Source organism: Apis laboriosa, unplaced genomic scaffold, assembly GCF_014066325.1.
Source record: "Apis laboriosa isolate Shangri-la unplaced genomic scaffold, ASM1406632v1 scaffold13_cov153, whole genome shotgun sequence".
Classification (NCBI taxonomy): Eukaryota; Metazoa; Arthropoda; class Insecta; order Hymenoptera; family Apidae; genus Apis; species Apis laboriosa.
The window spans coordinates 22,002-36,552 of record NW_025221370.1 but is presented as its reverse complement, the minus strand read 5'-3'; the positions used below and the strand labels follow the sequence as shown (position 1 = coordinate 36,552).

The 14,551-nt window shown below is 24.9% G+C and overlaps 2 protein-coding genes across 4 annotated transcripts in view; one reads left to right on the top strand and one right to left on the bottom strand.

Annotated features, from left to right (window-relative positions):
- Positions 1 to 814: 814 nt before the first annotated feature.
- Positions 815 to 14,551, top strand: part of LOC122721092 (HIV Tat-specific factor 1 homolog) — a 30,787-nt gene continuing 17,050 nt past the window's right edge. The window contains exons 1-3 of one of the 2 annotated variants that reach the window (XM_043948358.1): positions 815 to 947; positions 1,640 to 2,006; positions 2,161 to 2,517. In XM_043948358.1, the coding sequence (XP_043804293.1) occupies positions 1,707 to 2,006; positions 2,161 to 2,517 (657 nt within the window). In that variant the 5' untranslated portion in view covers positions 815 to 947; positions 1,640 to 1,706. Of the gene's footprint in view, positions 948 to 1,461; positions 1,546 to 1,639; positions 2,007 to 2,160; positions 2,518 to 14,551 lie in introns of those variants that run through there. The other variant, XM_043948359.1, reaches the window with a different exon arrangement.
- On the bottom strand, positions 4,191 to 12,087 carry LOC122721093. 2 transcript variants are annotated; one of them, XM_043948361.1, is made up of 5 exons: positions 11,708 to 12,087; positions 6,444 to 6,713; positions 5,874 to 6,107; positions 5,491 to 5,692; positions 4,191 to 4,961 (listed from the first exon to the last, which is right to left on the bottom strand). In XM_043948361.1, exons 1-5 carry the CDS (start codon positions 11,742 to 11,744, stop codon positions 4,751 to 4,753), a joined length of 954 nt encoding a protein of 317 aa, XP_043804296.1. In that variant the 5' UTR covers positions 11,745 to 12,087; the 3' UTR covers positions 4,191 to 4,750. The 2 variants fall into 2 exon arrangements, with proteins under 2 accessions (XP_043804296.1, XP_043804297.1); XM_043948362.1 differs by lacking the exon at positions 11,708 to 12,087 and adding an exon at positions 7,067 to 7,444.

The following is a 14,551-nucleotide window of genomic DNA, read 5'->3' as shown; positions in this document are numbered from 1 at the left end:
AAAATTAAAGTATAATATAATAATTTTAAATAACTTAGATTTCTATATATCGAAGTTTTAAAAAGATACATTAATTAAAAATATAAAAAGAATATATATATATATATATATAAATTGTTTTTATAAAATATTATTAAGAATATATGTACATATATATACATGCAAACATACACACATATATACATACATACAATATTTTTTCAAATTTTTAAGAAATTTTTTTGTTTTATAACGAAACAATTTTTTATATTAATAAATAATTATTTATTTATTATTTAATCTTCATAAGTAAGAGAAAAAAGTTCGTTATAAGTGAAAGATCAAAGTGAAAGTGAAAAATCATAAATCTTGACATCCGTTCGAAATCGTTTAATGAGATAAGACATCGTTTTCTAAAAAATAATATTGTTGCTTGGTCTATTATTTTATAATTTGCTGTTATCTCGACTTGCTGTTGCTCTTCTGTGTTTTTTCTTATTTCATACAAGAATAAAAATAATAATATTGTATGCTGTAATAAACGATCCTGAATCATGTTCATATCGAAACAATACTTTTTTATAATAAATTGTTTTGATTTATATCTAATTTAAAGTTTTTATAATAAAATTAAATTTTAATGTCAACTATTATCAATATTACAATCATTTTTGTGTTGAAGCAATACCATCATAATACATAACAACATTCAAATTCTTGTGACACGAAAAAGCATTGCATGCCATATCTATTCAGTATCTCATCTGTGGTTATTAATTTCAATAGCGCTATTGTCTCATTCCGTTCTGAATCGATAATGTCGCATGTGATACAAGTAAATTCTTACGTAGTAGAGCGCATTAGTATCGCGAACAGGTATCCATGTATATTACAAATGATATGTTGCTGTCAAATTTAAGAAAATATTGATTGCATTTTTTTTAAATAAGAGCTATTTTTTGACAAGAGTAAGTGTTATATAAGTATATGAGAATTAACATATAAGATTAAGAATATTTTAATCTGTTGTAATTAAAGGTGTTTGATATTAGTATTGATCTCGTTATATATCGTTATATGGTTAACCTATATTAAAACATTTATACTTTTTTGAATAACATTTTGACATATCAAAGAAAATTGTGTTGTTATTAAATAATTAGATCATGTGAATGCGATTTATGTAGTAATTATATAGAATTCATAAATATAGAAATTGTATATAGAATTGCATAATGTTAAATATTGTTTTTCAATATTATGCATGTAACCTGTACTTTTAAATATTCAGTCTATATATATATTACATCACTTTTTCTTTTTTTATAAATTTAGTATTACAGTTTATTTAATTTGATATAGAAATTCTATAAACTTGTTTTTTTTATTAATGTTAAATAATATTATATTTATGATATTTCTCTCTATAAATCTAATATGAAATATAATAAATCGACTAGGTTAAGTCAAATGTATTTTGAACATCATTTAAATATTTTTATTAAATAAGTAAATATCATTTATCAACGAATGATTATCATTAATCCTGCTTATGCTAAAAAATTGGTTGTTCAAAAAAAAATTATTTAATCGATAAAAAAAATTTTAATTATTTTTTTAATTGATAGTAATATAAAATTTTTTATTACTATATATATAGGTGTTGAATTTTATGCCAAAGTTTATTGGATTAATTATCTATTAATGAAATATTACTAATAATTATAATGGCAAATTATCAAGATACGGATAAGACTGAAGATTTCATGAAATATTACAAATTTGATGGCCAATCTTATATATATAATGATCCTACGAATAATGTGACATATAAGTTTGATCAAGAAAAAAATGAATGGGTGGTAAAAAATACGGAAGAAGAAACAAATGTTAAAAATTCAAATGATAATGAATCTAAGACGCAGGAAGGAGTATTTGGTTTTGAAAACGATACTCATACATACACAGATCCTAATGATGGCAGTGTGTACTTTTGGGACAAAGAGAAAAATGCATGGTTTCCAAAGGTGAGACATGTTATTATTATTATTATTATTATTATTATTATTATTATAATTTTTTTTACAAATATTTTATTGTTCACATTCATGAATGAGTTATTATTAAAATATGTTCCATATATATTATCATAAAAATAATGATTACTTTTTTACTTTTCAGGTGGATGAAGATTTCATGGCAAGATATCAAATGAGTTACGGATTTACAGATGCAAATCGCATAGAAACAAAACCTATGCAACAATCTCAATCACAAGGAAAGGTCGATAAAGAGAAAAAGAAGATGGAAGCCAAAAGAAAATCACAGGAACCACCGACCTGGTTCGAAGTGGATGAAGCCCATAATACTGCTATTTATGTGTCTGGTCTACCATTAGATATTACTATGGATGAACTTACCGAGCTTTTCAACAAGTGTGGTCTCATAGCGCGAGACGAAAAAGGAAAAGACAAGATCAAATTATACAAAGATTCGAATGGACAACCAAAGGGTGACGCTCTCTGTATCTATATAAAGGTAAGTAACTATTTATAATTATATTTATATAAATCGTTTGCAAATATGTGTAAGTTATATATTAGATTCGAATTATGAAATATGAAATATGAAATTTTATTAAATTTTCGAATCCGAGCATCGGATTGATATTTTCGTATTCTCGCGTACTTTCTGCGTACTTTTATCCTTGATAATTATCTTTCGAGAATAAAAGTGCATTCTTGAGCATCTGGATTTCTGACATTTTCACATTTTCATCATACTGTTGTGCATTAGCATTCTTTTTAATTTAATCTTGTTTACATTCGGAAAAAATAGTGACAACATACACTTGAAATGACATCTAGTCATGCGCGAAACATTATTACCATATCTAGTAAGAATTGATATAAATTAAATTTTCGGAAAGGAAGCTTTTGATATTTGTAAAAATTTTTATATCAATAATAAATTCGTAAAATTTTGTTTTCAAATAATTTTGTTTTCAATTAATTCAAAATATATATACATTGAATATTACGAAAGAATATAAATTTTTTTAAAAATTAGCCAGTACAATTATTATCATTGAAACGAGTTATAATATCATTTGACATTTGCAATTTTTATTGATATAATGTACATCATATTAAATACATGATGAAAAAGAGATTTCAATAATATTATTATATTTCGCGAAGAATAATGTTACATAATGATTTATCGATAATTTATCACGAATAAATCGTACGTTTACATTATACAATATAATAATAAATATAATTTACAATTTTAAAACACATAGTATTGTATATACATCCGTGCATAGATACACATGCAAACACACACACACACACACACACATACACACACAACTAAATTGATATGTAAATAAAAGAACAATGCATGTAAATATAAATAAAATATCTTTGAAATATATAATTAGCTAATTATAATTTAGCTAATTAATTTTATCAATTTAAATTTTGAAACATTCTAATGATAAAAAAGTTTTATTTTACTGTATAAGTTATATTTACTTCTAATAATATTATTAAATTAAAGTATAAAAAATAAAAATCTTAGGAAATTTATATCAATATTTTTATTAATGTTAAATATTTTTATTAAATAAATTATTAAATATTAATAACACAATATTAAATAACACAATGTATAGATAAATCAATTATATATATATTTTTTTGATCTTTTTTGTACATGTAATTGTATCGATATATAATATATCGATATATAATATATAATAAGTCAAAATAATCATTTTTTTTTTAATCATTTCATTGTAATAGCGTGTATTCTTAAAATTTTGAAAGTAGCGATTAACAAGTAATTATCATTATTTAAATAATTATTAATTATGAATTTATTAATTTAATTTGATCAAATATTTATTTGATGCAAAAAAATATTTATTATTTCAAAAATATTTCTTTGTGTTAAAATAAAACAGACATTCATTCAAAATATATTATATTATTTTTATAAAATAATTATTTCTTTAAAACTAAATTTTTATCACTCAAAAATAAGGTAAAAAAAGTGAGAAAAATTACTTTTTTATGAATAATTATTTTTTTTTTTTTTTTACAAAAAAATTTAAAAAATACAGATGCATTTAAATATATTCTTACTTTCGAATTTTATTATCTTTTCTTATATATCTAAATACCTTTGAATGCTATATATAATACCAATGAGCGAAGCAATGAGCGAAAATTAATATTAAAAAATAGAATTCGCAAATAGTCAATCCGCATTTCATATATGTTAATTAAATAAAGAAATAGATACAATTAAAATGAGAAGGAATATTATAATTATAATTATATAGTATATACGTGATACATCGAACTATTATTTTATCGAAATAACTTTAACTAATTAACTAATTAATTAGACAGAAGTACTTACATACATTTTCAAAAATCTTACATTTATTAAAAGAGAGGAACATGAGAGACTATTTTGCCAATCTAATCTGTGAATAAATTATTTCAGTCTGTGCTCGATAACCTTTAATAGAATCTAAACGATTTTCATCTTCCATAAAGTTAAAATGAAAACTAGAATTAATTTGATTAATTTTATTCAATTCATTATTTGATAAATCTATTATTTGGTAAATATTATATCAATTTGGAAGATTTTTTTGAAATAATAATGATCAATGATCAATGATCAATGATCAATGATCAATGATGTTTAAAGTCCTATAAAGGAATTAATAATATACAACGTTTTGCTTATGGCTTTAAAAACCTTTTAGAACTTCTTCACTCGCCAAGTTGATTCCAAAGATTTGAGGAAAAATTCTATTTCTATCGGTTAGACTTTGCGGATCGTTATTGGATCCATCGGCTAGAAATGCATTGTATTCTTTTTCTTGAATTTGTGCCATTATCGGTCCAGTTTTATTCGAATGATGCCGCATTCGTGGATTCGAATCATACATTTTTTCGTTGCTGTAATTATAATTTTCATAATTTCATAATTAAAGTAAAAATTCCTATAAAAATTGTTGTAAAAATTGTTTTGATGATGATAAAATGATATAAAATATAAAATATTTTTATTTAAAATATAATGATTTCTTAATCGTTATTATTATTATCATTATCATCAATCACCATTATCATCATCATTATCATATATATTATGATCAAGTTATTTTGATTTTTATTTCAACTTTGTACAAAATTTTTGTAAAAATATTGTGATGCATACTATAAGAATTTTTTATTTATTTAGAAATTTCTAATAATTTTTGAGAAAATTTTCCTTTTTTCTTAATAATATTTTTTCGCGTTATTATTATTATTATTATTTAGTATTTATAAGCAATTCGTTAATAAGAATCATTTATCTTTCATATATGGTTATATATTGTCGAGAAAATTTTTATAATAATAATAATAATAATAATAATAATAATAATAATAATAATAGTAATAATAATAGTAATAATAATAATAATATAACATGATATCTTACTAAGATGGTGGCCTTGAACCCAATTTCACACCATGTGCCCAATCGTCTGCATTTTGCTCTACATAATTTCTTTTTTTCCATGCATTTCGCTGTTTGTTCCGTCCATTTGACTTGTGCGATTCATTTAAATATTTTTTACCTTTCTTTCGGGATTTTTGATTTTGCAATGCACGAGAATTCGCCGTTTTTTTACGCCTTCTGACTATAATTTAAACAGATACATATTCATAACATACAGAACACATATTCATAAATTATATTCATTTCGTTATCAAAATATCAAGCGAATTATCTTCTTTTACTTTGATATATACATGGAAAACGTAATTATTTTAAATGATATGCCAATCTTTTAAATGTACAATTTTTTTTGGAAATTTTACCTATACGTCCAGCCAGTACCTCGCATACGTAATGTTTTCGTTCGACGCAACTTTGTGGTCTCCATTTATACTTTAACGTGGGATCGATCGTGATACAGTGCCACGCGTATTGTTTCGATCGATTAAATTTAGGTAGACCAAAATTTTGAAAATGTACTTTTTCTCCAGTCATACCCCATTCCCAAGTCATTTGTTGCCAATTGTATATTCCACCGATCCATCTTTCTAATTTTGCTATGATATAATATTTTAATCATTTTAGATATTTATTTAAATTTTAAAGTAATTAATTCTAATTTGTTATTATGAAAATTTATAAATAGTAATTTGTAAACATTATAATATTATATAATTATAATTAGAAGTATGAAAGCGTAAATTATATATATATATATATATATATATATATATATCCATAATTTTTGCATGGAATATATCGCAATTTTATATAATTTATCAAATATTTTAAAAGCGATTTTACTAAGAATAAATAGTAGATTTTTATCATATTCATTTAAAAATATAATTACTAATTTTTTTTTTAATCGTAAATATTCAAATTTCACTTACTAAATTGATCGTTCCACAAATATTTTCTTAACATTCGATCCTTCCCATTTCTATCGAGAATAGCCAGAGTGGCATTTCTATCTTTGCAGTGAAAATAGGCCTCTCTCCAGGGTGCTGTCCCGCCGCTTAAATAATAACAATATCTGTTCAATCGAAAGAATCCTATGGGACACGCGTATCGCTTTATGCCATTATTTTGCCGACCAATTCTAGGCCGGCTCGCAGCTGTTTCATCAAAATTGATATTATGCGTTTGTACCGCAAATATACCTGAAAAATAAGGGCAGATATTTTTTATTTTTAATTAAAATTACATCATATGTATATATATTGTAAATAATCACATAAAATTTCACAATTCGTATAATCTTCGTTCAATTTCATTCTCATTTTTTTCAATTTCTTTTTTTCTATCTTATCGCTAAATGCGGATATATTTATGAAAAACTTGACACGTTGGTAAATAAATTACATCTTAAATTGTATCAGATTGTATTTTAACAATATTCGTCTTTTTTCTCGTATTATTCGAACCAAGGAATTTTACTACCTACTCTCTAGAATTGCGATGGTATATTTCTCGTTCAAAGAAATTCTCGAGAGAAAGAATACAACAATCTTACCTACATATTCCGCGTAAATTTCCCTCTCGGTGTACATCCAAGTCGTATGCAACGAGTATTAAACAAATGCATCGCATTTACGAGCGATTTTATCTCTCGGTAAAAATTGATGATCCATATCGAGACATGGATACAAAAATGTAGCGTGATAGCAAATTCATTACGTCACGCGTTTGCACAGTGCAGCAGGGTTAAGCATTCTTATAATTAGTTCAGTGTTACGGTCATTCTCCTCTCCGTGCAATAATTTCTTTCGTCTCTCACGGCTATCCTTTTAAGGAGATAATCGCAGGAAATCCAGTATAAAATGTCGGATGCAGCCTAGTTATTCGAGTTCCATGGTATTTCTTGTTCTTTATACCATCTTTTAAGGATTACGCGATCGCAAATATTCGCATTATGTAAATGAAAATTTTTCGATAAACGTAATGTTGCGAAAAACGATAAAGATAGATTGTGATAATAATAATAATAATACGATAATATTCTTATCTTCTTAATTAATATTATTCGTTCTTACAAATTTATTTCTTTAATTTTAGTTTCTACTTTCTAATCTTTGATTTCTTTTTTTTTTTTGTTTCTCTTTAATTATGAAATAATAAAAAGATCTTGATATATAATTGAAAAATACTGTTTAATAATATATATTTGATGATTGAAGAAAAACATGGAAAAAAAGCTTATTCGTGGATGATTTAGGCAGTGATATATACTTACATACGCATTTAGTTATCGTGTCGCTATAGCGAATCGTTATAGCGGATGATAATAATTTAAAAAAAAAATCAATTGTCTCTAGTATTTATTAATAGTTACATTTTATCCATCTTAATAGAAATATACGTACATTATATTTCACGCTACTATAGTACTTACGACGCGATTCAATAACTCTACAATGGAAATTTATGAAGCTTATAATTAAGAAAATTTTTTATTTCAACGATTATTCTCTTATCACGATTAATTTATTTAAAAAAAAAATAATAATAATTTAACGGATATGAGAAGAGTTTTCTCTTAGGAAATTTTAATTACTTAGCACATGGAACTTGAGTAGTAAAATCTTGGCAAATCTTCGAGATAGAAATCGATGAAAAATTCATTAAAACGATAATTTGCGTTGAATAGTAATATCTTAATAAAAATTTTAACGAGATAATGATGACTGGTAATAGAAAGAAATAGCGATTATATTTCAACATTATAAATAAGTTGTAAAGTTTTCTAAAAGATTACGCAGTATCTATTTTTCAGTACGAAACACGAGTTAAATTTCTGCGTATGGCAAAATATTTTTTTTAACCTATTCTAATTCGCTGTATTTGATCTGTTGTCCGTTCCGCGTGACATGTGTGAATGATATCATTCGAAGAAATTATTGTTATGCATATTATGTATACATGGCAATTGTCGGATTTAGAAATGATTATCAATTGATCGAATTGTTTTCACGAATTGTAAAATTTCAACAATCCAATTAAATCGTGAAATAATATTTTCTCGTTTACTCGTAGATAGATTTTATCTTCGTTCTTCGTTCTTCTTAAAATTGAAATAAAATCTATTATTTTTTATATATGTAATTTCATTAAATTTATCTTTGATATGTACGGATATATATATTTCAATAGAGAAGAGAATGTTTGTATGATAAGTTGTTTGCATTCGAACGATACATTATAATTTTTTTTAATTTGATCTTTTTCAAAAATAACGATCGATCAAACCAAATGTCCATCCTTTAAAATATATCCTAAGATTCATTTGCAAGAAAGCGAATCGTACGAAATATTTCCATCGAACACGTTTCGTTTGCTTGTTTCTCTCCGTCTGGAAATCATAAACGACACGCGGCCATGGGAATGTTGAAACTTTATCTTTTCGCGTATTCATTCGCAACTATTTTAGATGTAATCTCACCGATATTTCTACATACCCAGAACATATATTCAACATAAATCCATCTTTTAACGGATATTGCGAACAAATTGTCTTTTCATTCATACGATATTCAATTATGATAAATATACGTATAATCACTTGTTCGTATTAATTTGTAATCATAAATCGATAATTTCACGTGATAGATAATTTTTAGCTATATTCCAACTTTCTTATCATAAGCTTTTTGTATCAGATTTTTTTAAACCATATTTTCTATGCCATATTTATTATTCGTTATTGTCACGTTACTTATAATTTTCTTTTTCTTATTAAAAAATAGGAAATTGATTTTTTATCCATCATGATTTAAATGATTTAATTATTAGTATTATTAGTATTATCAAAATTTTTATATAAACAATGAAGTTAGATTATAAAAATATATTTTTTTATAAAAACAGTTTTTCACGTTTTTATAGAATATTAGAATCGCACGATTGTATTTTTCAAAAAATTTAACAAATTGTCACTAAAATTAAACAAATATTAATATATACGATAATATGCGCCGATAAATTAAAATGTCTTTATCTGTTGTCAATATTCGTATATCAATATATACGTATACGTAACCATATGGTATAATGGTATAAAATTGCGTCAATTCGGTAGCGATATTTTCAAAATCGGTTTATATTTCAACGATCGATAGATATTCGAAGATATACACGATACAATAACGTAACTGATTACCGGTACATGATGGACTTTGATAATTATTATTTCGTGCTAGCTTGAATATTGCCAATAATTAATATTCAAAGATAAACAGTATTATTTTTAGATTTTCTCGTTTAGTTGTACAAGAATCATCGTATCGATACAAGTAATAAGTGATATGCCCACGATTTTTACGTACTTTCAGCACAAGGTTAAATTTACACGTACTCTGTGTAATTGTTTCGTATTATCGTTAATAGATTTTAGTAGACAATTTATTCGCCTCGGACTATCAACAAGTATCTCGTGTGTGTATTCCTTTCTTGGCGAGGCTTTTTGACAAATATTTCGTTTAATCTCCGATTTAACTTTTCTTTCCGATAACTTTAAAGAATATATTATATATTAATATGTATTCTATGTATAAAAACATTTTTAATAAGGTGATTTAAGGTAATTAGTTAGAACGAAACGTATGCGTGATAAGATTCCTGATTATAATTATATTATAATTTGTATTTTGCAATTTTGACATCGATGAATAATATTGTATGATTTTGTCTAATTTTGCGATATATTTGCCATCTGATTCAATACTATCGTATACAGTTTTCTGCCTATAGATTCCCGTACTCTCGAACAAAAATAGATGCCCGATTCTCTTTTGACTTCTAGCTATTCTATAGTATACGTGATCTTATTTTTTTTTATTAATCTTATTTCACATAAGTATAATAAGTAACGGAACGTTTTATTTCTTATGTCTCTTCTTTTTCTTTTCGGAAAAAATTAATGATTTTATTTCAAAGAAGAAAGAAAAAAGAAAAAATATATATATAAAATTCAATTTTTTTCATTTAAATATAGCATCTATAAAATGCAATATTTCATTAATTTTCTTTCAAAATGAAGTTAAAGAATATTTTATCATAATTATGCGCATATGTATGATAATGATAATGATAATGATGTTCTTCTTTTTTTAATATAAATTATGAATATGTAAATTTGTTTACTCTCATGTAACTTTTTTATGGTTGATAAGAGAAAGATAAGTTAAAAATAATAATCAGTTAAAAAGTTATAATTCATTTCTTATCTCAAATTTTTCGATAAAAAGATAAAATGATCGAGTTGCGTTATGGGACACAGTGTCATTTTTCATAATGACATAATTATGATTAATTTTTTTCGCAATTTAACCATATATATACATATGTTTATATATTTGCCTAGCAATACATCGCGTTACTCTAATGACTGGCATATATCCCGACATGATATTTTATCATGGAGATTTCAGCCGTTGGAAATATATTTATTTTATTTTATTTTTTTTTTCTTTTATACAAGGAAGTATATATATATAGAAGTATAGAAATTTATATATATATATATATATATATATAGAAGTATAGGAATTTTTATATAAGGAAATATATAAATAGAAAAGTGCAGAAAATGAGAAAAAAGGATCAAATTGATACTCGTTTGTCACATTGAAACGATTTACTTTTTATTCCTATTTGTAAACAAACATTTTTTATTAGATTCGAGTTATAAATCATCAGATTTCGCAATTACGAATAAAATTATTTAAAGTGTTTTTAAACTTTGCTTTCTGAATATTTTTCAACGATTATATTATAAATTTTTCGTATTATATTTTACACGAATTTTCCTTATCTGTTTTTCAAAATTTCTCTCCTCGAAACGTTTCGGTTCGAATTTTGATGAAAAACTTGATATTCAAATATAAAATCCGATTTTTAAAAGTCATTTAAAAAAATTTTACACGGTTTATGTGAATGTTTTATATATATTCGATTTTTCCTATTAAAAGATTTAATCCATTCGATTATCGATCATAAATAACAAATACGTGTAAAACATTTATTATTCGATTCTTCGACGATCTTTCTATTTATCCATCCATCCATCCATCAATTCATCAATTCATCCAAATTTCCTTTTACTCGATATTTACGCGAATAAGAGAACAAATGTCGGATCGGTAAAATCACGCATTACCTGCGGCACAAAAAACAAGAAGCAAACACTTCCGCATGATTTTCACGTATTCTGTTATTGATTTATTCGCCGAATTGATTTATTCGTCGTTGCACAAAAAAAACTGTAGTAGATACGAATAAAATCGTCTTCATCCTCGTTTACGAGTCACACTTCGATTCACACGCATCAATATCTTCCGCAATCTTATCTTGAAATTTGGTCGAAATTTTCAGTGAAAAATTCATTAATCGATGATTTTTAATCGCTATTTTTTTCGTTGATGCGATTGTCGAAAGCACGATCGGACGGAAGTGGACGCGAACACGAACGATAATGTTGCACGGTGGAAGTTGGCGAGCGACTGAAGCCGCCGCCACTTTCATTCCGCTCGATGTCAAGGTACGAGTATGCGAGGCGAGCTTTCGATCCAGACTTCTCCCCTATATATACTTGCTCGATCTTCACGCTATTTTTCAGCCTTCTATATAATATAAAACTAACTATATAATATAAAATATAATCGATTACAAATAAATTTTCAAATTTCTTCTCTTCAAATTCTTCAAGTTTTTCTTATTATGAATAATCTTATTCAAATTTATTAAAATTATCGATTATGAAATCGATAATTTACTAAAATTATACATACATAATTATCTATATATTTTCTTACTCATGTTAATCATAAAAATTTTCGATGATGGAATAATTATTTTCTACACAGTATTAAATCCTTCGTATTATTCTGTATGTACTATTATTCTTCGTAATTTCTGTATGTACTATACTGTACTATAAAACTATAAAACGATTAAACATCGAATCATCATTTATATGATAATTTATCGCTTCATTGGCTATTTTATCGAATACGCAAAAATATCTATTGTGGATAAGTTGAAAAATTATTTCCATTAGCTATTATTGTTATTCGTTTCTTCAAAAAAATAGAAAAAAATACGATTATGCGATCATTTTTATCACTTTCGAAAAATGATCGTATAACAATTAAACAAGAAAGATAAAGTTTATTTCGAGAAACACACTTAAAATTGAATTAGTTACTTGAATGAAATGATTACGTAAATTATTATTATTAAATGAATCATATAATTTACAATTATAAATATAAATCTTGATTTATCCCATTCAACGAATAATAACTAATTATCATATTGTAATTTATTTTCGTTTTTAACTTGGTAACTATAAAAATCGTACGTATCTGTAAATCTAGTCGATAATTTCAAAATCAATTCATAAAAAAAATCGAATTAAAATTCCTTCCATTGTTATCGCATTTGTAATTCATATCGATAAAAAATTTCTTTTTCTTCTCTCTCTCTCTCTCTCTCTCTCTCTCTCTCTCTCTCTCTCACTCACTCACTCACTCNNNNCTCACTCACTCACTCACTCACTCACTCACTCACTCACTCACTCACTCACTCACAAGTTTAGGTATTCAACGTATAAAAAAAAAAAACAGCATAATAACGGTTTAGTTTGAAACGAAGGTCGTGGTTTGTGGTAAACAATAATTAAGGATAGAATAAATTATGATAAAATAAGAGATATAATAATTTTACTAGCTATGTATGCTTAAGTTTTAACACGTATGCAATATATAATGTATACATACATTTAACTAGGTAGTAGGTAGTAGTAGGTAATAGGTAAATGTATATGTGCACGATCTTTCGACAAGCAGAAAAAAATCTGTGATCTTTTCTCGTGTTTTCTCCTCAATAGGTTGCCAATGAATAGGACGTATTGGCAGACGCACACTGTGAATTCACAATTTCCGTGGAACACAATGCGCAGAATGTTGACTTTCCTATAAACCGCTTTTTCATGCCTCGCGGCTGCCAATAACTGACCAAATATCATTATCTTTGTCGTGCTGTTTTCTTTTCCTTAAACTCGATCAACACTTGACAACTAGCTAATACTAGTGCTTTGCGCATTAATAAAAATTTGCAAAAATAAATATATAATTTTTTCTTTCGTCGAGAACGAAGAGAGAATATATTTTTTTCGTTTTTTCAATTTTTTCTCGTAATTGTTTTTAAATTTTTACGAGTATAAATAAAATAAAGAATAATTGCGAGGTATCTATATTTCATTTTTGTTAAACGGAGAATAAAAAAAAAAAAAAAGAAAATAAAAAATAAACCGAGAAAGATAAAGTTGAATTTAAATAAGTAATTGTGATCTTTAAAAATACAACAATTTCATCTTTATGATTTTGTAATCTTAGAAACGTTATATTTGTTTTTTTTTTTTTTATCGTCATTGTACAGAATTATAATAAATGATATTTGAAATATAGGTCACGCTTAAATCGGTCGAGATGGAATACATTTAGCTTTTCGCACATTATATTTTTCCATTATTTTCAATTATTATCTTCTATTGAAATTAAATGGATCATTAAATACGATATTTCATCTATCCGATAAATATTTTCAATCAAGCATCATGTTTTATCAAAATTCGATACATTTTAAATATCATCGTTATGATATTTTAAAATTTTGAAATAAATATTTTACCGCAATTGTATTATTATTAATTTTTTATTTCACACATGTCTACGGTCAACTATTTAATTTTCAATGAATTGAAATTTTCATGATTGTTCAATGGATTTAAAATTTCCATAATATAAATTACAATTGATGTTTTATTACTTATTATAAATAAATGTTTAATATCAAATCATAGATTAAATTTAATTTTCTTAAAAGTTAAACTCGAAACAAAAAAAAATTCTTTTGCTCGAAATATTCCATTTTTTTCTTTATTTTGTTGTTAAAAAAAAAAAACACTAATTGTGCGTAATTTTTATTCTGTATTTAACTC

What these genes read in the sequence shown, in the direction of transcription:
- LOC122721093 (XM_043948361.1), bottom strand. Translation starts at nt 11,744, where the DNA reads ATGCGGAAGTGTTTGCTTCTTGTTTTTTGTGCCGCAG. An exon ending in TTTGTGGAACGATCAATTTA is followed by an intron (nt 6,108 to 6,443) that starts GTAAGTGAAATT and finishes ATTATATCATAG; the next exon opens with CAAAATTAGAAAGATGGATC. An exon ending in GGTACTGGCTGGACGTATAG is followed by an intron (nt 5,693 to 5,873) that starts GTAAAATTTCCA and finishes TTTAAATTATAG; the next exon opens with TCAGAAGGCGTAAAAAAACG.